The sequence below is a fragment of the Sceloporus occidentalis genome, unplaced genomic scaffold (genome assembly GCF_023333645.1).
Source record: "Sceloporus occidentalis isolate IW3139 unplaced genomic scaffold, rSceOcc1.0.p SCAF_306, whole genome shotgun sequence".
Lineage (NCBI taxonomy): Eukaryota > Metazoa > Chordata > Lepidosauria > Squamata > Phrynosomatidae > Sceloporus > Sceloporus occidentalis.
The window spans coordinates 22474-46522 of NW_028317286.1; the positions used below are offsets into that span (position 1 = coordinate 22474).

At 42.4% G+C, this 24049-nt stretch overlaps 1 protein-coding gene across 1 annotated transcript; it reads right to left on the reverse strand.

Annotated features, from left to right (window-relative positions):
* Window positions 1–1155: 1155 nt before the first annotated feature.
* On the reverse strand, window positions 1156–18239 carry LOC149274978 (netrin-3-like). The gene is made up of 6 exons (XM_089505015.1): window positions 17282–18239; window positions 10178–10366; window positions 7969–8118; window positions 7386–7439; window positions 3819–3893; window positions 1156–1484 (listed from the first exon to the last, which is right to left on the reverse strand). The coding sequence occupies exons 1-6, from the start codon at window positions 18237–18239 to the stop codon at window positions 1156–1158; spliced, it is 1755 nt and encodes a 584-aa protein (XP_089361141.1).
* Between the last annotated feature and the right edge of the window lie 5810 nt (window positions 18240–24049).

The window sequence follows — 24049 nt, forward strand, 5'->3', positions numbered from 1 at the left end:
AAGATTCACTGTGTTTAGAATAGAGGTAAGTAGACAATAGTATTAACTGAGCAAAGTAATCTGTATACATATGTTACACAGGGAACATACAACATACCTATGTACAATAGGCTACATTAACAGGTTTTAGCCAGAACACAACATAGCAACTCTTATGTTACATTGTTTAACAAACATTAATATTTTTTACATACACGCATAGATCCAGTCTTTTGTTCTGCATGATGCTCGGCCAGGAAGAATTTACCCGGAAATACGTTCTCTGTTCTTTGGCAGAGACACTATGTGTGGCTCTGCAGGTCTTCATAGCTACATAAAAATGTTATGTGTGTATAATAAAAGATCCTAGAGTCTGTACTCCAGGTCAAGCGATAATTCTAATTTAAAGTCAATGAATGAAGAGCAGACTGAAAGAACAGAAAGCATGTTCCATGTCAGAAACGACAGTCCGTAATGTGTTACTGAAACTCCAGCCATATCACAAACTGGTTCTCCTATACAATTTATACCGACCGAGGATTCAGTAAAGCTTTGTAGTCCATCTCTGGTCAATAAAAACGCATATCAATAGACGAAGAGGTGTATTTTATCTTAAGAAATGCCCCTGAAATTTCAGGTATTCTCATGGTCCTTTAGTTTTCGCAGTAAGTATTTCATCAGAAATACAATTGGGTCAAAAAGGGCTCTGGGCATCAGCATCTCATAGACTCCTGACCTTTGTATGTAAAATTACTATACTCCTGTCTTGTGACGCCAGGTCACCATATCAGAACAATCCATAGAGGTCTGAAATCGATTTTTTTTGTACACCGGATGATGGCAGCTGGTAATCCAGGGAATTGGGGCATAACATTAGAACTATGCTCTATAGATCTACGATTCCTTTGGGTTATAATTAGTCAGCGGGTATATTATGAGTGACTTTGTCTCCCAGTGTGTGAGAATGAGAAGGTTAGACCTACTGTACAGACAAATTGTTAATAATACGGCCATAGCTTGCATGTGAGCCTCAGCAAAGGGTCTTGAAGTAGAAGTCTGGGTTGAACCATTAGAGCCTCTTTTTTTGGCTAAAATGCCAAAGATGTCCATAGTCCCAAGCATTAAAGGTCATATATAAATTTACAGAGTGTCAAAGTCCTTCTTTTAGGATGTCCCTCATGGTTTCAGGCATTTTCCTTTCTTCTCTCTGCGTTGCAGTTTCCGAAGGCGTCTGGTCCATGCATCCCTCCAAAGGATGACCATGCTGTTTTTATCTGCTGTCAGACCTGGTCTTTCTCCAGGGCCTTCGCTGGTGCCCATCACCAGATATCTACGGCTCAGGAGGATCTTAGGGCACTTGCAGGACAAATCTTTGATGTGGATCCACAAGACGTTGTCCCCACGTTTTACTCTATCGTCCCGGCACTTGTAGACAGAGAGGATGTTGATAGTAAACTTTGCCCATGATCCAACCATCTCCATCTCTAACACGTTCACTTGGACCACTGTAATAGAGACAGAGGGTTTCAATTAGAGTCCAAAAACAAACCATCTATGTCCTGGAAAAACAGATAAAATCTAATACAGACAAAAGGCCATATCCCTCACAAAGGCAAAGGTTCATGCTGCCTGGGTTATGAGTGTTTGCTATATTATGCTATATGTATTTTTATACATGGACCCCTACGTTCTTTGTGTTTAAATTCTGTCTCCCTGCTTCTTCTAAATAATTTTTCACCCTTCAGACTTTATTCTAAATGTATTCTAAATTTCTATTTCTAGTTAAATGAACACGATTCAAGATTTTAAAACAGGAATCAGACAGAATAAATATGCCAATTAATTTTAGGCATTGAATATTTCTACAATTCCGTTCTGTAGACTAGAAAATCCGTGGGCTAGAAAACAAATGCATTTTAGAATCCTGTTTAGTCTGCTGCTCTGCAAAAGCAATAAAACCTTCCAATGATTAATCAGCACTTGATCGTAGCATCGATTTATTTTTTAAGCAGCTGACGATGCCATGGGTGGGAGACGATTAGCTTTGTGTTGTATCACGGTCCGTTTAATTTGTACCGGTGCTTCTGCATCTAAATGATGTGCCAGATGGTGGAATCACTAATATGGGCACTGCTGGAGTGGCCAATTCTTTGATGCGTTGCTTACTACACTACTAGTTGAAATTGTGAATGCTGCCAGACCTCAAGGCTGAAATGTATCCACTTAGTATCCTCAAAATTCAGCTGCCTTCATGACTGGCCTCTCCATCCAACAATTCTTTCACTGCTAAAATATGCTTACTTTTGTTCTTTAATGGGTTCCATGAAAGTATACATATCAGCGTTGGTCTCCTTTTGCTTCTCTCTCACAATCTAAAACAAAATCTTAAAGTCTATTTTGGAATCCAGCTTTTGGATTGAGACTGTGCGCTGGGTTAGCACATCTTCCCGTAGCTGCCTAACCTGAGACAATATATCAAAGGTCCCATTATAAGCTGGATAAAGAGGGCAGCCGCATGTGATAGAAACCCGAGGAAGACACTGTACCATAGTTTGTTTAAATTATCATTTGTCCCAGCAATAATTAAAAGAAAATCATTTCTGTGATAAAACAGACTTTCTGTGAAATTATCATGTATTATCCCAAGAGCCCCAATAAACCCTATTACCCATAAAACATGTATTTTCTACGAGAATATTGTGTTTGCCAGTGCGGCGGGTCAGCGCTTCAATTCATATAGACAACACCCTCTATGTACTGTCAACTTAAAAACCCAAGCACATAATGTCTCTAAGGGGGCTGAGGTTATAGTATGAGACTGCTACCCCCTACTTCCAAAAAGCTCCATTTATCAGCAGGGGGTCTTTGTGCGGGTGACAGGGACAGCTTGGGGAGGCCTGGTTTAGGTTCTCTTGTCTCACAGACCCATAACGCCTTCTCTATTCTCTGAACGCCAAGAGCCCCTGCCATACATCAATGTGTTGCTTCCCCTCCGCGTTCAGGATGAATGGTCACCGTGTCACACTGATTAGGACCATCACTCTCTGTCCAATGGCAGCGCAGCCAGGTGATTATTAGCATATAATTAGCATACGGTTCCCTCCCATGGATATTTGATTATTTTTTTTAAGAAGGCGATATCCTTTTTAACATTTCTGGCAAACAGAGAAAAGGACACTAATGAAAGGGGAAAAGAGACAGAGGGGAGATGGAAGAAAAAAGAGAGGCGGAATCAGATTGTCCCGTGAATAAACAGGCAAGGGGGCTTTTTTATTTCCTCTCACCCTAATGAGGACAGAGCCCTTTTATAGCCTTTTATAGCCCAGTGGCATCTCCCCTGTGTGAGCCTCTCTTTACTCCTTTGCTACTGGAGGGTCCTGGAATGCCAATTCTCCGTCTGTCAAAAAGGCAACGAGGCCAGGGAAACAGTTCACAAAGTGCGACAAACTTTAACTAAGTGAGCAGCGGACTCAAACTCACATAAATCCTGCAAATCAACCACATCAACACTTATGATCTTCTTGCACTCGCAGTGACCCTTCCTCCAAGCCACGTGCTAAAGCCTTGCACTCATACTCAACAAGGATCTTGGCACAAATTCTGGCATATGCATCCAGCATCCTACTGAACCACTTACCTGCCAACGGTCAAAGTCTGCAAGATTTGCAAAGTGTTAAAAATAACCAGGATTAACATAGATAACCGTAATATATATTTCTAAGTATACTGATCTGTATGATGTGGAGTGCATTCTCCAGAATCTTCATCTGTTACCCTCAAGACTCCACAACCCTTAGAGTGCTTTCTCTGTCCAATCACCATCATAAATGGGTACTCACCAAAGTCTTTTTTGCAGTATTTCTTCAAGTTGATCTTGTAGTTTCCTTTTGGGGGTTTGCAATATTGCTCACAATCTGATGACAAAGAACCAAAAACAAAGTGTTAGCTTATGTGTTCTTAAAGCTTAATGCAAACTCAATATGGGTTGGAATAGGTTAGAATGAGGAATAATTTGGGTCAATTTTTAGTTGCAGTCCTGTCCACTTTAGAGTGAATATATAAATCCAGTATTTGTCAACCCAGGTTTTAATTTTGCTCAAATTGGTAACTTAACTTGGCACAGTCTCTCTGCAGCATGGACCCCGCTGAGTTTAATATTAATATTAAAACAGCTGGGTAAGCTGGTACATTCCAGCTTTACAATCTTTAAACCGCTTTGGGCACATTTTTGATTTTGAGATGGATGTCAAGTGCTCAGATCAACATTTGATATTTGTATAGGTGCACAAAGTATATTTTCATTCTGACGATGAATGGTACGCCATGGTGTGGGGCGTGACGCTTAATGAAGCTGGGCAGATAGAAGAAAGGAGGTATCTCCAAACATACTTTGGGTCCAGGCCAGGGTGAAAAGGCCATCTGTTCTGGGGGGGTTAAGAAGTGCCAAGGAGCGGTGCCAGGGCGACACTGAAAATATAGTCACATGCCAGGTTAGAGTTCGGCACAGGCAGGTACAGCTTTAGGCTTCAGCTCCCTACTGAGTAAGGAGCTAAGTCTGGAATTATCAGTCAGTATAATGCTGATTAAAAAGTATTTCCGTTAGCAAGACTAACGCATTAACCCTTAGACTGTCACGGATGGTGGGAGCGGTATACAGCTCTCTATGCCAGGGTGCGGGTGTGAACCCGGACACCATATATGAATCAGGCCTATAAATCGTTGTCTTGCTGGATATTTTTGTATCGGTGTTTGAATTAAGCTGTTGCCACGGGAAGCCGTTGTTTGTGTACAGCTCATTGTGAAGAGAGTTGTAGCCTGACGGAATGTTGCGAAATGTTGTGATTTTCTGTTTGGCGCCGGTGCTGAATATGATGGTTGCCCGTGTAGTGGATGAAAAAATGTTTCCCACAGAACGGAAATACGCTTAAACTTTTATGCCTTACACCTTTACAATGCAAAAAATCATAAGTAAATCTAAGAGCTTGTTTTACAGAGAACATTTTGTCAATTACTCTTATCGCACCAACGAGTTGGGGGAGGTGCAAAAACTCTGGTACTCTAACACCCATCACACCTGAACAACAGTCTACATCAGCGGAAGAACCAGAGGTGGCCTCTTTAACTCTCTAGTGATCAGTTTTAGCTGTTTTGTACTAGTCCCATGCAGAGCGAGTCCCTGAATCCAAGTATTAATTAAAGCCTCTATTCACATATAAAATCAGATTAAAATTCTAAAACCCAATTCCATAAATAACCCTTTCCTTTAAAGACCTTAGTCAATGCAGTATTATTATACTATATCTTTAATTGTATATTTGTATTATCTATTCCGAATATTATCATTTATTATATATTCCTGAAAGTTATTGTAACCCATTTTGTGTTTTATATATCTGCCAGATATTCTGTCTAAAAGTAATGATTAGAATGATTTGTACGGTAATTTTTAAATCTTGCTACAAATGGAAATATATTAATTTAACTTATTACACGTTTCATTCTCATAACATATTGCCTGTCTTTACATTCCTCTGTATATTTAGGTTATTACACTTCAGGCAAATAATACACATCTGTATGTTATCTAATAAGGCTTGCTGCTAACTTAAGGATATTCCCGACCATCTCCTTTCTGTGTTTATACTACACCACCGAGCTCCTCTGGCCAAGAGGTAAATTATAACCCAGCAATCAAGGGGTTAAAGGCTCATTATTTCCGCCGGCAGATTTGGTTTCAGAAAATGAGGGGAGAACCTTGCAAAAAAATGTCAGTGCAAACAGAGCTGAACGGGCCTCCACCCTGACTACAGGACAGAGAGAGAGGAATCGGCTGGAGGGGACTAGTGAAAAAAGGCACTGTTTCAGGCTTCCAGTATATACACCTTGTACTCAATTACTTGGGATCATTTCTTTTTTTTCAGCTTGGAATTTGATTTTGAAACATTAATTGGTACTGGGTGGGTGTAGTGGATGTACGGGTGGAGATGCATATATATATATATATATATATATATATATTTCAGGTTCTCCACAATATACATTTTATTTCTAGGTTAACATACAGTTCAATGTGTGCCATATAAGATAATATATATAAGAAAGCTGCGTTAGTATCTATGTACAGTAGCTTCAGTTATCTTATAGCTTCTATCTATAAGTGTGCTGGTGGTGTGCTCATTTTATATGTGTAGGACAACTGTCTCAGTATCTATGCAATTACTACATTATTTGCGTAAGTACTAGTTCATTGTCTAGGAGGACTGGCAGGGAAGAGTTAAACTATATATTAATAAGCTGATTAATATATATTCAACAGTAGTCGCTACTGACTAAATTAATGGATGTTAGAAACCTGGTGTTGTTCTGTTGTTCAGGGGTTAATATACCCAAACCACAGGAATGTTCTGAGTAAGAGTTTTGACCAACTACCCCCCCCCCCATCCTCAGACATAGCATCAGAGAGCAGTGGTACACAGTACACAACATGCAACCACACGTGGGCAGAGACGGTCCCACCGTCCCTTAAATGCCAGGTCTCTTAACCCTTCTGCGACCAAAGACAATAAGCTTGGATCTGTTTGCTGGGGCAGAGCCAAAAGGTAAAATAAGAGTCTTAGTACTGATCACAACACATTCTTTGGGGATTGATGGAGGCTGGGCACATTGTTCTGTAATAAAGCCATGTGCAATGCTAAGAGCACCCATTCATTCCATTCGCAGGTATTTGACACGCTGGCTATGACTTCTATCAGACCGCTGTAGGTGACAATGCTTATTTATGTGATCAACCATTCTGATGCATCTGCCTTTAGATTAAACTAGATCTCCGTTCCTTAGGTAGAGGATACACCAATAATTAATTGCTTCTGTATCTCTCCCTCTTCTGTAATTCACCTGCTTTCCTGACCCCTTAAGTTACTGTCCTACCTACACCAATGCCCCTTTCCATCATTGTCCTGCCTCCATCACTGACTCCTTTAGTCAACTGCTGCTCCTGTCACTTTGTTGCGCCTCTGTTTCCCTCACTGACCTCTTTTATTACTCCCCTATAACCCTGTGTGCCCTCTCCTAGCTTTTTCACTTCTTTCTTTCATGTAAAGAAAAAAATGGGAGAGGATCCAGATACTATTAACCCCTTTATCCCCCCCCCCACTATCCCACCCCCCGTGGCCTGGCATATACTCTGGCTGGAAGCCTGGAAAAATATTTTACTCTGAACAGCTTGTCTCGGAAAATGAGGAGGGGAAAAAAATCCCAGTGTTTTGATGAACACTTTAAAAGCTTGGCATTCTCCATCTTCCTCCTGACATAGTGAACTGGCAGACGTAGTCATTTAGTTTATTTGAAAATGGTTATAAGAGAAGGAGCTTCCCCCCCCCCCGTTCCCTACAGTTGGTGTAACTTACCTGCTGGCTCTTCTGTACTGGTGAGAGCGGGCGTAGGGACCACAGCTGGGATTTCTGAGAAAAACAGACAAAATAGGTAAGAAAGACGAGGTAAAATAGTACTCAGTCTCAGTTAGGTAGAACACAGAGATGGATGCAACATAAGGTAGGTCAAGCATGTACTCAGAGTCCCCTACGGTTGTCTATTTATTGGACATTGGAAGTCATCTGTAGAGCCTTCAATTTGCTGAAAAGTTAAAATCGACCACCATTGAGTTCCACTTTAAAGATGTCCACTAAGCAGGATGACTTACACTTTCTTGTTTTGTGAATAGACCCAAGAGTATTATATTAAGGAATTCTAGAATGTATTTAGACATAACTGTAGTGAGACGTTGCACGGCATTAAAGAAAAGACTACATGGGACAAGAAGGTTACAACATTCAATAGAATGGTTGATGAAGACTACGCAGCACAGTAGAAGAAAGTTGACTTACATGGTACTAAAGAAAGGTTACTTAACCACAAAGTGGTTAGTATTCTAAAATATACCCTAGTCTATAATATGAAAGAACAGCACAGAACCAGGAATGATGAACTTACTAATACAGGGTGCGATGGGTGATCGGCTCTGTTGATATCCTTTGGCACAGCGGTTGCAAGTTAAGCCAGTCACGCCATCTTTGCAAGGGCACTGCCCTGTGGTCTGATTGCAGGTCTTACCTGCTGCTCCCACCGGATGGCAGTCACAGGCTGAAAGATAAGCAGGGTAATTAATTAACACATCTGTCTCTATATCGTAAAAGGGACATTATAAAAAACATATTTTTTTTCATGAGAGAGCTTTTAAAATTATACATTTGCCCTTTTTTGATGCCTTCTGTGTGAGTGTTGAGTCCTGTATTATTTATGTTCATCGCATTTAGACGAACATGAGGTCATCCATTTTTCCCTGTTCAGCAAGCATGACTTAGGCCTAGCGAGAAATCATTCTTTTGGTCCATGAGCCTTGCAGTCTGGTCACAAATGTGATCTTCCCATTTAAATAAATGTAAGCAGCCGTGACTGACTTCCTGACCGCTATTTCCTTAGTTGATGTTGTTGCAAAAGCAGATAACTAATCTGAGATCCAAATACTAATTTTTTCCTTTACCATGTAGTTGTTTCACAATCCTTGGAGACCTACCTTTCCCTCCAGGCCTAGATCACCGATAGCTCTTCCGTTAGGCTCTTGTTACATAGCAGACTGCCTAATTGATTGCTGTTCTTTTTTATTAGATTTATGTATCTTTGTTGTGGATCTGTTGCTACATTGTTGTCACTTTAAAAGTACCTACAGAAACTGCCTGCAATCTGCAAAATCACCAAAATGAGGAAATAATAATATTTTCTAGTTATTTATATATCGCTTTTCTCCCAGTGGATTCAGAGCGCTTTTAGCATACGCTCTCGCAAATAACCAAATCGGAAAATTAATAATAGATGTTGTTATTACCCAAATAGGTGGTATTTGTTTTTTTAAAGCCCATTATAGGAAGCTTTTAAAATAGGGGCTACAATAGCAGAGCTACTTTGTCCCAATGAAATATATGCAGGTTTTGCCAGCAAAATGTTTTATTTAAACTTACAAAATACATTTTGTCACGATTGCTTCATACTTATAGTAAGTCTATGTGACTACTCTGCTTGATACCCCTTGTTTGGGGCAGTAAATAGTTTACAGGCTTGCTTGGCACAGGGGGAGCTGTATTCCAAGGAGTATGTCGAAAAAACCTTTATGATGCAAAAGGAGGTCCTTAAAACAGCTGTCTTTAGACCCTCTCGCACCAGCGACCTCAGCTGCAGCTGTTTATAAGACGGGGCTGTATTTTCCGTGTGAAAAATGGGAGGAATTTAAGCCCAAATGGGGAAACTCACAGCTGGTAGAGTCATTTAGCCAATGGCAAGCTGGCAGAGGAAAGGAGCAGAGGGGGAGGGGGGCACGTTAGGGCTCATTAGGAGAAACTAATTGCCACCTTGTTATGGGACAGGAAAAAAAAAGAGGGGAGAGAGAAATTCTTTCCAGGATTTTTCCCTTTTTTTCATTTTAACGGTGGAAAAAAGAACGTGTTAGGGAATTTGAAAAAAAAAGTTAAGAAGTAAGTAAAGGGTTGAGTTGAGATTGGTGAAAAATGGGATTCAGGATTCCATTTGGGTATACTGTAGATGTAGCGTAATGTTGCAAGGCTGGTAGAGTTGGCACATCAACGGACATATTAATAAGGAGAGAAAAAATTAAGCAGATGTTAGAATTATGATCGCTGTCTGCGGAATAACAGGTGGTTCCCATGAGTGAAATATGCTTTCTATGAAACAGAATGCCAAGAATTGACTGTTCTACGGTGAGTGACACTCACTTTGTACGGGCGGATCTACTATAAGCAACACTTGTTTTTTGGTGAGGTAGGCAGCTTTGTGCTACCCTCTCTCAGACGACTGTTCCGGAGGACCTTCCCCTTATGGCTGGGGAAGAAAGGAAGGGGTCACATATCCCTTCAGGAAGTGTGACCCCCCCCCATAGACGAGGACCTGGGGGGTCTGGTGGCTGCCTTGGCCATTAAGGTCACCAGCGCCATTTTTCACCTGTTTTTTTTTTACATTGAAGCACTGAACTTTAAAATAAAATCAGTGACACTCGCTCTGTATTGGTGGGATCTTTTTTAGGCTTTAAGTTCCCGCAATACACAACATTCTTAGATCTTAAATTAAAGGCCCGGTGTTCATGAACGTATCCCCTTGACAGATAAAAGTACCATTCCAGAGGAAGACCCACCTTTGCAGGCCCTGCGGTCGGTGATGGGGCGGCTGACGTCCCTGTAGAATCCCTCCTTGCAGTAGTGGCAGTGCCTCCCTGCTGTGTTGTGCCGGCAGTTGAGACATACCCCGCCGCTCTTCCTTCCCGATAACTTGTAGAGTTCCATATTGAAACGACACCGGCGGGCATGCAGGTTACAGGTGCAAGCTGCAGAAAAGAGAAAAAGACAAGCCCATCAAACGTTGTGAGAAAAAAGCTCTGCCCAGCTTGATATATCTTTGAAGTATTGCCTAAAACTTGAAGTTCTTTTTACTTTAATAAAGTCTTATACAGGACATAATTCTCTAACCATATCTGACCATACTAACTTTGCCGGAATGCCAAGTTTTAAATCCACTAACTTCTTGAAATACGCCATTTCCACTCAATACGGGCAATGATACATTTCATTTTTCCAGTTCGAAAAAAAAAAAAATATGAAATATTAACTATTACTGTAATTCAAGGCATTTTCTCAAAGGGTTCCAATCAGCGCTGACGAACAATAAATTTACAGAACATTAAAAAGAAAAAAATATTGGAAAAACTTTATTTCCCAGGGTACAAGCATTGAGGTAATATATTTAATAAATGTCACATTGGAATATTATTTGAATGCATTTAATGAAATATTTGCACTATCAGCATGTCTAAGTACTCCCGGGTTTCCATGCCAGGGTGAAATTGGCAGGCGATTTTAATGTGGTTCTTACAAATTCCCATGCTGCTTATTAAAAACCTACCCACTGGCTTCACACTCAGGCTGAAGCTGTACACCGAAAAAGTTAAATATTAAAGAGAAAAATTGAGCGATAATCGGGTGAAAATTTTAAAAAGGAGAGCCAGAAACAGTATGAGAAATAAAAAAAAAACAAAACTTGATTGACAGGAGTAAAACAGAGTCACCGCTGACAGCCAGACAAATAGTCATAGAGGACGCGGGATGGGGAACCTTTTCATCATATTTCTACATTTCAATCCATTCATAGATAGAGGACAAACACATTATATATAAATTACACATTTCCCTGCCCACTTACGCTTTCTTTACTAGAAAAAATAATACCGGAATAAGCATGAAGTTGGATAAACTAAGGTGCCTTTTAAAATTTTATATATATATATATATATATATATATATATATATATATAGTATATGCATATATATATATACCCCAGGAGCAGCGCCACCATCAAAAATCTTAGGGCCCAGTACAAGTGTAAAGACATGAGCCCCTGCCCCTTTGCGCCGCATGCCCCCCTCCCCGCCCGCAATGGGACCCCCAGCTCCTATCATTGGAAAGGGGCCCCTGGATGGAGACACCTGAGCGCGAAAGCCTGCAAGGACCTAGACTCGGGAAGCGGGCCATGAGGGCCAATGTGTGGGCCAGTCAAAGATCAGGGAGGCCGGGGTACACAGCTACTAGTCCTGATGGCGACCCTGCCCAGAAAGTAGGATGAATCCTGCCCCTGCCAGCTGCCTTCAGAGATCCCCGCTCTGTCTGCCAGCCGCAGTGTTAATTGGCAGTGTCTGTCCGTGTCTGTACGTACTTGTCTGTGACTTTCTGTTTAAATGTTTAGCAGCGTGTGTGGCAGAAGACAGCGAAAAGTATATACACAAAAAAACCAAAAAGTTCCTTTTATGTATTTATACGCTGATGGAGATTAACAAGCCGAATGTGTGTCCAACGGGAAATGCGAATGACATATCTCGGGGACCGTATTTATTTTGTGCGCGTGGTTTCAGAAATGAGTTTACGTCTTTCCGCGTGTTTGCACAGAGGCGTGTTTGCGTGTATAAACATGTTTATATGTATTTAGTACACGCATGGAGCTTTCTACCTTCTTTCCCTATACATACGTCTGTAGTGTGTGTGTGTTGGTGGCAGGTTAGGGTGATCCAGATGTTGGGTGTTCTCGCTAGCCCACAGAGCCAGGTGCAAGGGAGGCAAGAACAAAAAAAGAAATGAAGGTCAACTCGGGCGCAAACTAATTGGAAGGCGGCGCAGGAACGGCAAGAAGCCCTAAATAACGCTGGGGTCCTGTGCACCAGAAAGCCTTAGTGCCGACCCTGTGCCGGATGCCAGACCTGCCACACCGACCCCTTTTTCTTGTTAAACCTATTTCTAATTTTCAGACCTTTTTTTTATGGCTTCTGGGGGCCTGATGCCTTCATAAGCCACATGTGCTTTATAAAAACCAACGGCGGAGGGCCCACACCTCCCCCGCCACCATCTCAGCTCTACAGACCATCTCCACCTCGTTTTTTAAAGGCCGGGTATAATGAATACAAGATTTCCTTTTGCCTCGTAGGCCCCCCCACCCTTTTCCCCTCTCCACTCCCCCCCCCCCACCTTCCTCAGCTAAGGTGCGAGTTTTTCCAGACATGCTGTGAAATTCATTAACATGTCAGGGAAATAATTTAGCCTCCGGAGAGGGGAGCAAATTATTAAGGAGATTGCTGTTGGTGAACAGCTTTGGGGGACCGAATCAGAGGGACATACCATGGAGAAATTAGGGAAGTGGGTGCTTTCCTAGCCTCCAAAATGTATTTGTTAGTCCAAAGCCGTACGTTTTATTGGGCCAACATTGAAAAAAGAAGTTGAGTCACACAAGCTTTCGAGACCTCATCGGTCTCTTCTTCAGATGAAAGCTATGTGACCCAGCGATTTTCTCAGCGATGGCCTGATAAAAGGTATCCCCTGTGACTAAAGAGCGTAAAATCAGAATGCCTACAGGAATTAGATAGTCTTTTGATATAATTTAAATCCCAAAGGTCGACCTCTGCTTGAAATGCTCACATACACAGTGCTGTACGTAGCGTGTGCTGTGGCCCTCCAAACATGCATGTGAATATGCTTTTATACCTCAGAAAGGGTTATAATTCTGCTATTTGGCCAATTGCCTCTGATTTATGGTTTTAATACTATTGCTTGTCTAATGGTTTTGTGGCCAAGATGGATCGGTAGTAAAAGGACGAGCTCTTAAGGCTGTGCTGCCCTTTAGTCATTGCGGCTCGTAAATTGCATTGTTATAGGGAGGACTAATATTTTATCTTCACCAAAACCATGTGCCTACATTAAAATGACAAATTACCGCGTGTTCCGTCCCGCTGGGGGAAAGCGATTCACAAAAGGGCTGACACAGTAACTCTGTCCTGACTGCCAGGAGTCACATTAATATCTAGGACAGGGATTGACAAATGTAACAAAATTGGATAAAGTATATTTTCTTCTAGTCGGGGAAATGGTATATGTAAAGAGATGTTTATAAAATGAAAAACATAATGCAGATGCTAAGAAAAGGAAACTTCCCCAAGGCGCACACATAGAGGGTGGCGTAGTACATATGCATTTCTTATTTTGCAAGAGATTATATATATATATATATATATATATATTATATACATATGTACACTACCATTCAAAAGTTTAGGGTCACACAGACATTTCCTTGTTGTTTTGACAGAAAAGCAGATTTTGTCCATTAAAATTACATGAAATGGATCAGAAACCCGGCGCAGGTGGTGTTAATGTTGTAAATGAATATTGTAGCTGGAAATGACTGATTTTTAATGGAATCTCTACAGAGGCCCTTTATCACTCCCATGACTCCTTTATCAGTCTCACCACTCCTGTGTTCCAATGGCACGTTGTATTCGCTGATCCAAGTTTAAGGTTAAAAGGCTGATTGATTATGTTACAGTGAGAAATTTCCTTGTTTTCCATGCAATTACCCCAAACTTTTGAATGGCAGTGTGTGTCTATATATACAGTTGTGTTCGCTGATCCAGGTTTAAGTTTATAAGGCTAACCGATCGTTAGAAAACCCTTTTGAAATTATGTTACGGACAGAAATTTCCTTGTTTTCCATGAAAACAGCTGAGTGACCCCAAACTTTTGAAAGGTAGTGTGTATATACGCTATGTTTTTGTATACACCGTGGCGTGCACTCCTCGGCTATACGTCAGTCCTGGCTGCTGCAGGAAAATGAATGGATCGTGGCTATAGAACTGGAAACAAAACCAGGTAATGTTACCTCTATTAACGTTACCCAATCAACACGCATTGCTGCAAGTTTGAGGCCGCACACAAGCAGCATATTTCGAAGCATTTTTCCTCTCAGTCGGTATTTCATTTTACTGAAATTTCTGGGGTGGTTTTTAATGATAAATCTGCCATTTGCCACTGTTTTGAATCCTTATCTCTTCTTAAAAGTGGATCTTTTCACCCAGGGTTACTGCTACCGACTCTGTACGGTTAATAAATCGCAAGCCCTCGCTGTCGTATATATCGCTGCCGCAGTCAGTCTGAGAGAGCTGACACTCTCCAGTACCACAATAAAGGTCTTTATTCAAGAAACCCCCGGGAGAAGCTCCAAGCAGTAAGCAAATCCAACAAATACCAAGATCGCTATGCATTGAGCTGAACCCGGCCGCAACTGTTCTGGATTCGGCACAATCCCATCGCAGGTCACGCAGACTCGCCAGCGAATTACATCCTGCTGTCAGAACATGTACCCAGAGTCCTGGCCAACATGACGTCATGTTGTGTCTCTGTCTGCGTTGTGTATGCCATGTTATAACATTGCGATAGCTCCCTACACATTCTATGGGGGCCCTTGTCATGTTGTTGTGCTGAAAACCAGGCACTGGACTCTTAATATCTTACCGGTGGCAATAAGAATACAGAACGTGGTCATCTTCATTGTAGTAGGCTCCAAAATGATCTAATAAAGCAATGGCACCTATAGGTTAAACATGACAGGTACCTTTTAACGTTTGTCCTAGAGGCAGGCTATGTTGGGCTATACCAGCTGTGGAACTATAACCCCTACAAAGCTTAGCAAGAAAGATGGCGTATAAGCATGATGGCTGAACATTATGGGAGTTGTAGTGCCACGACAGGGGTAGTATCATTTCACATTAAATTAGAAAGTGTCCATACAAGCGGGTTTGTATTAATTAAAAAAAAAAAAAAAAAAAAAAAAAGGGCAATCACCCACTAAGCTGTGAGGCTATCGGGACAGCTGGGATCTTGTTCTGACAGCAGCCTAGAGGTAGGGTTAATTAGGCTAATTAACCATAACCCAGTGATGTTTTGGTAACCTTGCAAGGTATACTTGAAGCCCTTAACTAGCACTTCAAGGACAGTGTGAAGCCCAGACTTTAAGCTGTAACTGTGACCCTGTGTGTGACCTCAATCCGGAGGAAGGAGCTCCCCGTCTATTCTGCACAGCATCAGTTTGGTGATGGATTAAGTGTTAGCCGTATCCAAAAATTGTTTATTCAACAATTATCAGCCTAGGAGTGTAAATGGAAACAAAAACTTAAGGTTTTGAACAGACCCAAAAATCACAACCAAAGTCTGCGTTATGTGTCACTGGGACTGGGGTACGGGGGAGAGCTGAAAGACCAGCCCTTCAAACTGCTTACCTGATAATATTCTGGTTAATACGCTTCTGCGGCACATGTGCAAACGTGGCAAGGGGGCAGCAACCCATCACAAAAAACACTTCTGCGTTAATTACTAGAGCATTAAAACTGTAGGAATAATTATGAACAACAAAAATATTACTATTAAAATACTGTTTAATAACAGTATCAGAATACCAATTTACTAAATTGTGTAGCTATCCTGTAGACACCTGCAGAATATCACTCCTTTCATAGCCGCCGAACATGCATGCGCCAATTCCCCCATTCACTTGCATAGCGTTCTGAAGCACATCACTCATCCCAGCCTGTCACCGCTACAGACCTGCAGAGCATCACACTATGTTTCGCCCAACAATTTCCAGTCATCTCCAGGCCTTCACTCAATCCGTATGTCTTACACGAAGGGAATCTGCAGACCATCTCTCCTCATTTCCCTTCATCAGATGATCCAACCTCACAGCGCCTTACAATATCATAAAACTGGATACCAGGCATAACATAAAACATTAGCTCTCTGTTGCCTTTAAAATCATTTAAAAAAAAAAATCATAAATACAAATCAATGTCATCTACTATCGTAAAAACAACACTATAACGACACACACTATAGGGCTTTGTTGCCTATACAGCGAGCTATTTGGAGTATGGTCTTTGTAACATGTGTTTGTAAATATGGCATAATCAGAAAGATGCCATGTTGTTATGGTGACTGCATCACTTATGTTACTTTGCACCAGAATTGGCGTTTGCACATAGTAGCCCCCAAAGTATTACCTGAATGGAAACAACAAGGTGTAGCTTTTTCCGATTGTTCCAACCCCCGATTGTTCGAGCCTAAACTTAACGTCTTTGGATGTTTGGTTTACCACTAATACATTACAGGATGGAAAATAATTTATCATTCTAGAGGACACACAGACTCGTTTATCCTTAGCTTGAGTTTAAATACTGTGAATGTTTATAAAATTACTTTCAGAAACGTAAGCTTCACAGGTATAGCGTTTCCTGAGATTGGCTCGGTCAGTACTGTTTTTTTTTTTTGGCCACCGGTGGAAACTGCGAGATGCCTCCCACACAGATGGTTCCTTTTTCGGCTGAGTAGAGATACGAGGAGAGACCTCCAGCTAAGACCAGAGAGGATTCCTTTAATTGTTGCTAATTAGAGCATCTGTTCTCAAAGGCAGATGAGGTGTCATTGTTAAAAAGTCAGAGAGAGAGAGAGAGAGAGAGAGAGGGGAGGAGGAAATGTAAGAGGGCGGAAAGATAGGGGTAGAGAAAGAGTCTGCCTATACTCATTGGAGACCCATCATAAAACTAGAGGATGCGACCTGTTGGCGTAGATTACACCTAAACTGATGCCAGACAGCAGGGGGCAGAATTTGAGCCCCCAAAGTCGAGAGGGACTGCAGGAAGGAAGACAGGATGGACATATATACTACGGGACTAGATATTGGTAAACACCTGCCTTAGGTGTGTTAGTTACGTTTGTCTGAAAAAGTTACAGCCTTAACACAATAGTTTCTATTTATTCTACCCACCGTGTCCACAACAATGTAACTGTTATATATACCAGGGTGACCAACCCTACACTCTTGAGCTGCAACACAAATTCAAGAACACTCACATCAATATTACATTTCACTTACCCAAGCATTCATTGGACTCCCGGGCATTGGCCCTTTGCCATGGTCGATCATAATGGAAGGGCTTACACCGATCACACTCGGGCCCCTCGGTATTGTGCTTGCAATCACATACAAGCCGGCCCTCTTTGTCTTTGCTGCAACGGGATGCATGACCATTGCACTTGCATCTACCACCAACTTGGAATTCTCCCACGGAATAGTAGAAACCTGGACCGTCTTTGCTCAGTTCTGAGTCCTTGTACCCCTGCAGATGGGGAAAACTGAAGACCACACGGATATCTGTAGCCGTCACCCAGTCCTGGAGCACTGGGCTACCGTCAAAGTCCTGAGCAGATGGCCGTCCATCCAGGGTACTGAAGGCTATGAGACCACCAGTGAGAGGATGGAGGTCCGTATGTCCGTCTGTGCAGAGCGCCTCTTGCTCGTTTTGTTTAGTGACACTGGCACGGCTAGGTTTTCCGTACAACCGACGACACTGGGATGAGTAGAACTGGTATGGAACCCAATTCTTCCCGTAATCCATGGATTTGAAAATGGCCACAGACTCTGGCCGAGGAGAGCAGAATTGGAGGCTGACATAGGTCACCTCAAACTTTTTCCCCAGTGAAAGCGTCAGACTGACGTTCTGCTGTGAATGCCGGGGAAAGGTTTCTGATCTCCAGCAGGTCATATTTCCAGCTGTATTGAGGTCCGTCAGGTAAGAGGCTGGGTGGGCGCGTTTTGGGTCTGAGGCATCACATTGACGTGTGGCCGGACGTCCACAGACGCTTGAAGCTTGCACCTCTTTGCCAAAAGCCGCGTTGACAAACTCAGGTACACAGCGACGGGGCAGGTTGTTCTCATCATAGCAAGGATCGGGAATAGGTTGTGGCTGCTGTTGCGCTGAAAATGGTGGTGATGCAGAATGGGGGAGCATGGGGAAGATCGAGAAGAGGAAGAGCTGGAGAAGAGGGGGCATCTTCAGAGAGGAAACTGCAACCCTGGAGATAATGAAAATAACAACAGTCATTACAAGATAAAATGTTACGTTTTAATCTGCACGGACCCAAGCGTCAGGTAACCTCACATTTCTATGACTGCGAAACCACATCTATCAATTAAACAATTAAGCGCAAAGGATGGAGGAATAGCTTTGACCTTCTTTAGACTAAAGATCTGCTCTAGGAAGTGCATCTTCACCACACTGACTACTTATGTCGGTCCATCACACATTTACTACAGTTATTTGAAGGCATTAGGGTATATTTGTATTTCTGTGTTTTAAAAACATAAACATTATTATTATTTACACTGCGAGATTAGATAAGTATACCCACAGTTACACGTTATTATAACCTTGGAACTGTCAATTATTTTACTTGTGTTTGTTGAGCACTGGAACAAATGTTTGAATGCCTGACAAACAATTATAGTCAACAACACGTATTTTGGAGCCTAGTACATCCACACAACAGTACTTATATAGATTATAGATTTTAGGAAGCAAACCGCATGGCCGCTGGGGTAATAAAAGGTGTCTGACACCCCAGGTTGATCAATGGCCTGTGCTACCTAGAAAATGGGCTGGAAATGTAGGTCCCTTAAATGATGTTCATATTTAACATAGGACCCAGAGGTATTATCCATGCATCTACCACCCAATGGTCTCCAATGATGTACGTGTAATGTAGGATAAGGGAACCCTAGATGTATTTCACTCCAGCTGATCAGGAATTCCTTGTATTGCCCTTTAAATGTTTGCACAAATAAAAGTGTGTTTCATGCACACAGGTTCTAAACGTAAAACTAATTTTCCACTTGACCCACGTTAAAGGTACGCAAGTGGGAGGCAGCTGCCCCCTTCTCCAATCTGCTTCTGATCTGTATCTTGATCTGTGTGTGAGATACCAGATAATAGGATTCCATACAAAACTAACAAGCTTTCCCAAAAAATCCAGAGCAGGAATATTTTTCTTTACAGGCTCTGAAATTTACAAACGGGAGAAATCACCTATAAACGCAGTGATTGTGTAAAAGAATTTTGTTAGCTTAGTCGTGACATTCTCCTGCGGTTACATTGTCATCTCTTCTAGCTTACTACAAAGAGATGTGGACCCTTTATACATATATCTGGGAATCAGAACCCCGGGTCCAAACATTGCTGGAGTCCTGGTCGTTACCCGACTACAGTATGGAAAGCCTGCGTCGTGTGGGCGAAGGGTTAAATGCGCCAGACACCCCTCTCACTCACTCTCTCTTTAAAGAGTGCATAGTTGAAAGGTTGCCCAGCTGAGATTAAAAGAATAACAGGGAAAATACTTCCAGTACGAAACCTAAACACAGTTATATATGGGATATGATGGGAGCGTTACGCCAGAACAGCCTCTCACATTCCTGATGATTGCTACAAACTGTCCCAAAAGGTAGATGCCCCCACTTACTTTTTTGCAGCCACCGGGAACACAGATACATTTTAGAACTCCCGGAACCTGCGTTAGACAGAAATATCAGAGAATACCAGTGTACAAAACTCCCATAAATGTTGTGGCGAACATGGGGGGCACTGCGGTCTACCCCATGCGCCACACGTCTGAGACAGGGACCTCCAGTCCTGCGGCTGTCCCCGTGTGGCGAGTCTGTATTGACGCTGTGGAGCGGCGGGCGCCCAGGGTAACACTCCTTTGAGTGCAATCTGGAGAGTGCGTCCCCTCGTGAAAACACCCCACTAGATCACCAGGGAACAAGCAGGTCCCGGGGTGCAGAAAGGAGGAGAGATACTGGCAGTTTACACATTTGTGCAATAAGTATTCTTGCAAACACAACATTTTGGGGGGGGAAATACTTGGGCCCGGGTAACAAATACTCAACGAACGGCCCGGGTGTCAAATACCCCCGGAACACCCCGGGTGTCAAATACTCCAGGAATGCTCCGGGTAACAAATACTCCAGGAACACCCCGGGTAACAAATACTCCAGGAACGCCCAGAGTGTCAAATACTCCAGGAACGCTCCGGGTAACAAATACTCCAGAAACGCCCAGGGTGTCAAATACTCCAGGAATGCTCCGGGTAACAAATACTCCAGGAACACCCCGGGTAACAAATACTCCAGGAACGCCAAGAGTGTCAAATACTCCAGGAACGCTCCGGGTAACAAATACTCCAGGAACGCCCAGGGTGTCAAATACTCCAGGAACGCTCCGGGTAACAAATACTCCAGGAACGCCCAGGGTGTCAAATACTCCAGGAACGCCCCGGCTAACAAATACTCCAGGAACGCTCCGGCATAAACAACAGAACATGGATAAATGATTTTTTATCTTGGAGACTGAAGTGGCACCAAAACAAGCTGAAAATCTGTTTGAATATTTGCAGAGGTTTGCGGGATGTTTGGAGGATCCCATGACTGCGGGTCAAACACTGACGTCCCTCTGTCTGTCTGCCTTATTTGGCTATTAAATTCAGATGCTTTATTCTGTAATACAAACTAGAAAGCAACGCAAGAACGGTGAAAAGTACGGCTTCTGAGCGGGAGAATGGGGAAATACTAGCTACGATTATACCTCCCAACTGTCTCGCTTTGTGCAGGACAGTCCCTTATTTACCACTCTATCTCGCTTTTCGCTTTGTTGCAAAAAGTACATTAAAACTGTGATAAAAGCTATCATTCAGCATGCAAATTTAGTACCTGGAGGCCCCAGACCCATTTTTTACCAGAGAATCTGCAGGGGTTTTTTTTGGTTTTTTTTTTAAACCATTGTGCTGTTTCTTTAAATACATCCACAACGTAAGTAATAAATCTGCCTGGAAAGGGATTAATAAAAAACCTCTACAAATCTTATATCCAATTGTCTGTTTTATATGCTATATTGCCTATAAAGTGATATAAGCATTCACAGGCTTATATGTTGAGGTTCTGGAGTTTAAACTGTACATTAAGCCACCTCAGAGGCAACCAAGGCCCACCTAGATATCATAAAAGGCACCAGGCTGGGCAAGAGGAGCCTTTTCCTTCATCTATTTGCATATTTTTCCCATAATGCACTACAAACGCTAGTGAGAGAAAAACTTCCCGCGCGGGAAACTTATTTGAGGAATGTGGAGGTCACATGGTCCTTTAATGCACGTGCCCGTCAGGAGCTTCTGGGATTGGTGCTTAGATTTGGGCCAAAGGAGAAAGGGCATATTGATTGGATGATTCAGCTGTCCATCACTGTGTTAGCCGAATGGGGTGCTTAGCAGTCGGCGGGGGCGTGTACAGGGGTCTGAGGATGAGGAGACCCTGGAGCTACAGATGGAGCCCGGACCCAGGGGCAGCTCTCGGGACTGCCCCACTGGGGTGTTACGTGAGCCAGTTCTCTCAGCAGCACCCTTATTCTGTGCACCACGACTACCACCCCAACCAAGGTAACCAGCCCTGAAAACTCCGGAATTATGAGAATTTACTTAAATATAATGACGTAATTTCAGTGCCATAGCCACACCCAGTGAAACAAAATTGCACCTCTGGCCATGTGGAATGTTGGGAGGTCTGGTGTATATAAACTATGAATGGCTGTACAGGGTGTGCTGTTAATATGCTTTGATACTGTTGGTTTATGTATTTGGTACAGAGAGGAGTAGACTATCAAGGCATATTACTGCATGTATTGCATGCATTTGGGAGTTGGTGTAATAAAGCAGTCTTTTAACAATTGCTAATATCCCCAAAATAGGAAAAAACAAAGGTGGCCCAAAGCCCTGTGAGGAAAAGAAAACTCTGAGAGGGAAATGACGAGCCTGTGTTTTTAAAAACTATTGTAGAAGGAAACGGCTGATCTTTAATGGAATCTCTTCATAGACCCTTTATCATTCCCATCACTCCGATGTTCCAGTGGCCTTTTATTACTCCCATCACTCCTGTGTTCCAACGGCCCTTTATCACTCCCATCACTCCTGTGTTCCAATGGCCCTTTATCACTCCCATCACTCCTGTGTTCCAATGGCCCTTTATCATTCCCATCACTCCTGTGTTCCAATGGCACGTTGTATTCGCTGATCCAAGTTTAAGGTTAAAAGGCTGACTGATCGTTTGAAAAACCCTTTTGCAATTATGTTACAGTGAGAAATGTCCTTGTTTTCAATGAAATCTAATGGCAGTGTGGGTCTATATATATATATATATATATATATATATATACACAGTGTATGTATGTGTATATATATATATATATATATATATATATATATATATACACATATACACTCCACTTAAGGAAAAAGATAATGGCAGGAGTTGGAAGCATCATGATATATTGCAATGGAGTTTATGGGTGGAGTGGGAATAACAGGGAAATGGGGAAATGGATGATACAGAGAAAAGAGAAGATTGTTAATGCCGAAAGTGTGGGAGAAAAATTGCTGGCGTAGCTCACAACCTGTCTCTTTCCAGATTCAGGGAAAGCCGCCGTTTCAGTGTGAGCCAAACCCACAGTAGCCCTCAGCCCACAAAGCCACACACTTCCAGTCCGACAGAGAGCTGTGTGTGTCTTTCCATCTTGGCTAGACACCCTTTGTAGGCAGAGCTATGCAAAGGAAAGCCCCGTAGAGCTTGCAATCTAATATTGTCATGATTTTTTGTTATTGTTGCCTTCCTACTGCCTATAGCGCCCTACTGGCTAATGGATATGCCTGTTCGTTACTATACTGCTATGTAAAAACACATAGGTCATGTTTTTTTCATATTTATCTGTGTATTTGTGTGTAAATCAGTACAAATGTGTATTACACTCCGGTGTGTATTCTCTTAAACTAAGTGGACTAAATAATGCTTACACTGCCTTTGTGCCCACACAGTGCTCTGTAGTTTTAATAGCGTGTGGGTATTTGTCAATTCCTTCCAGTGCGTTCGAGCCAACGGTAGGGTAAACTGCGGGTGTGAGTGAGTACTGTGGTCATCTTGTGGTTGAGTCGGTGCTGTGGTCAGTATATACGGGTGTGTGCACTCATTACGTGTTTACATGAATACTAGTTAACGTTATGTTTAAATTCTGGGGTTATAATGAATAACAGGTGAAAAGCTGAAACATGCTCCTGTGGGGTTATGGCAGAAAGCTCTCCTTTTCTGCCCTTTGCCACAGCAATTGGAGAACTGATGAGCTCCGAAGTGGGGCAAAGGATCAGGATCTGCCTGGGCCCCTGACTGGGCCATGTGGACAATACTGGGACAACATGGTGCTATTGCCATGGTAACCAATGACATCTTCTTGCAGATAGTTCCACTATGGCCCAGCATTGCTCTTATTTTTCTTTTGTAGCCCCATAAAATCCTGGATGTATATTTTCATATCCCTTCCTGGAATTGTAGGAACATTCAGGCTGCTCAGAACCTGTTACCGCTTATGATAATTATGTAATTAAAACAAGCCTTCAGGAGCTTTGGATGTGGTTAGTAAAGGTGTCTAACTTTCCTTTCGTTCCTTTGTGGGTTTTTCTTCAGGGGATTGTCTAAAAGCTGTCACTCGCTCATTATAGAAGACAAGAGGAGACCGTTTTGAGGTTCTAAAATACAGTTAATGTTGTAGAAAAAAAAAAAGAAATCTTTACAACCCGCTGCTTGTATTAATACATAAAGATAAAACGGCACTCCCCTGAGATTATATGGCAACTTGACTATATAGGGGGACCTAACCGTTCGGGTACTAAGCACAACAAGAACTTCTGTGTTTGGGTAAAGCAGAGAAGCGGTGAGACCTCACCGGCCTCCGACACTGCACCTGCTGGAGTTCAAGGAGGTCAAAAGACCAGCCTC

What these genes read in the sequence shown, in the direction of transcription:
- LOC149274978 (XM_089505015.1), bottom strand. Translation starts at nt 18,239, where the DNA reads ATGCCCCCTCTTCTCCAGCTCTTCCTCTTCTCGATCTTCCCCATGCTC. An exon ending in GGAGTCCAATGAATGCTTGG is followed by an intron (nt 10,367 to 17,281) that starts GTAAGTGAAATG and finishes TCTTTTCTGCAG; the next exon opens with CTTGCACCTGTAACCTGCAT. An exon ending in ATACTGCAAAAAAGACTTTG is followed by an intron (nt 1,485 to 3,818) that starts GTGAGTACCCAT and finishes TCTCTATTACAG; the next exon opens with TGGTCCAAGTGAACGTGTTA.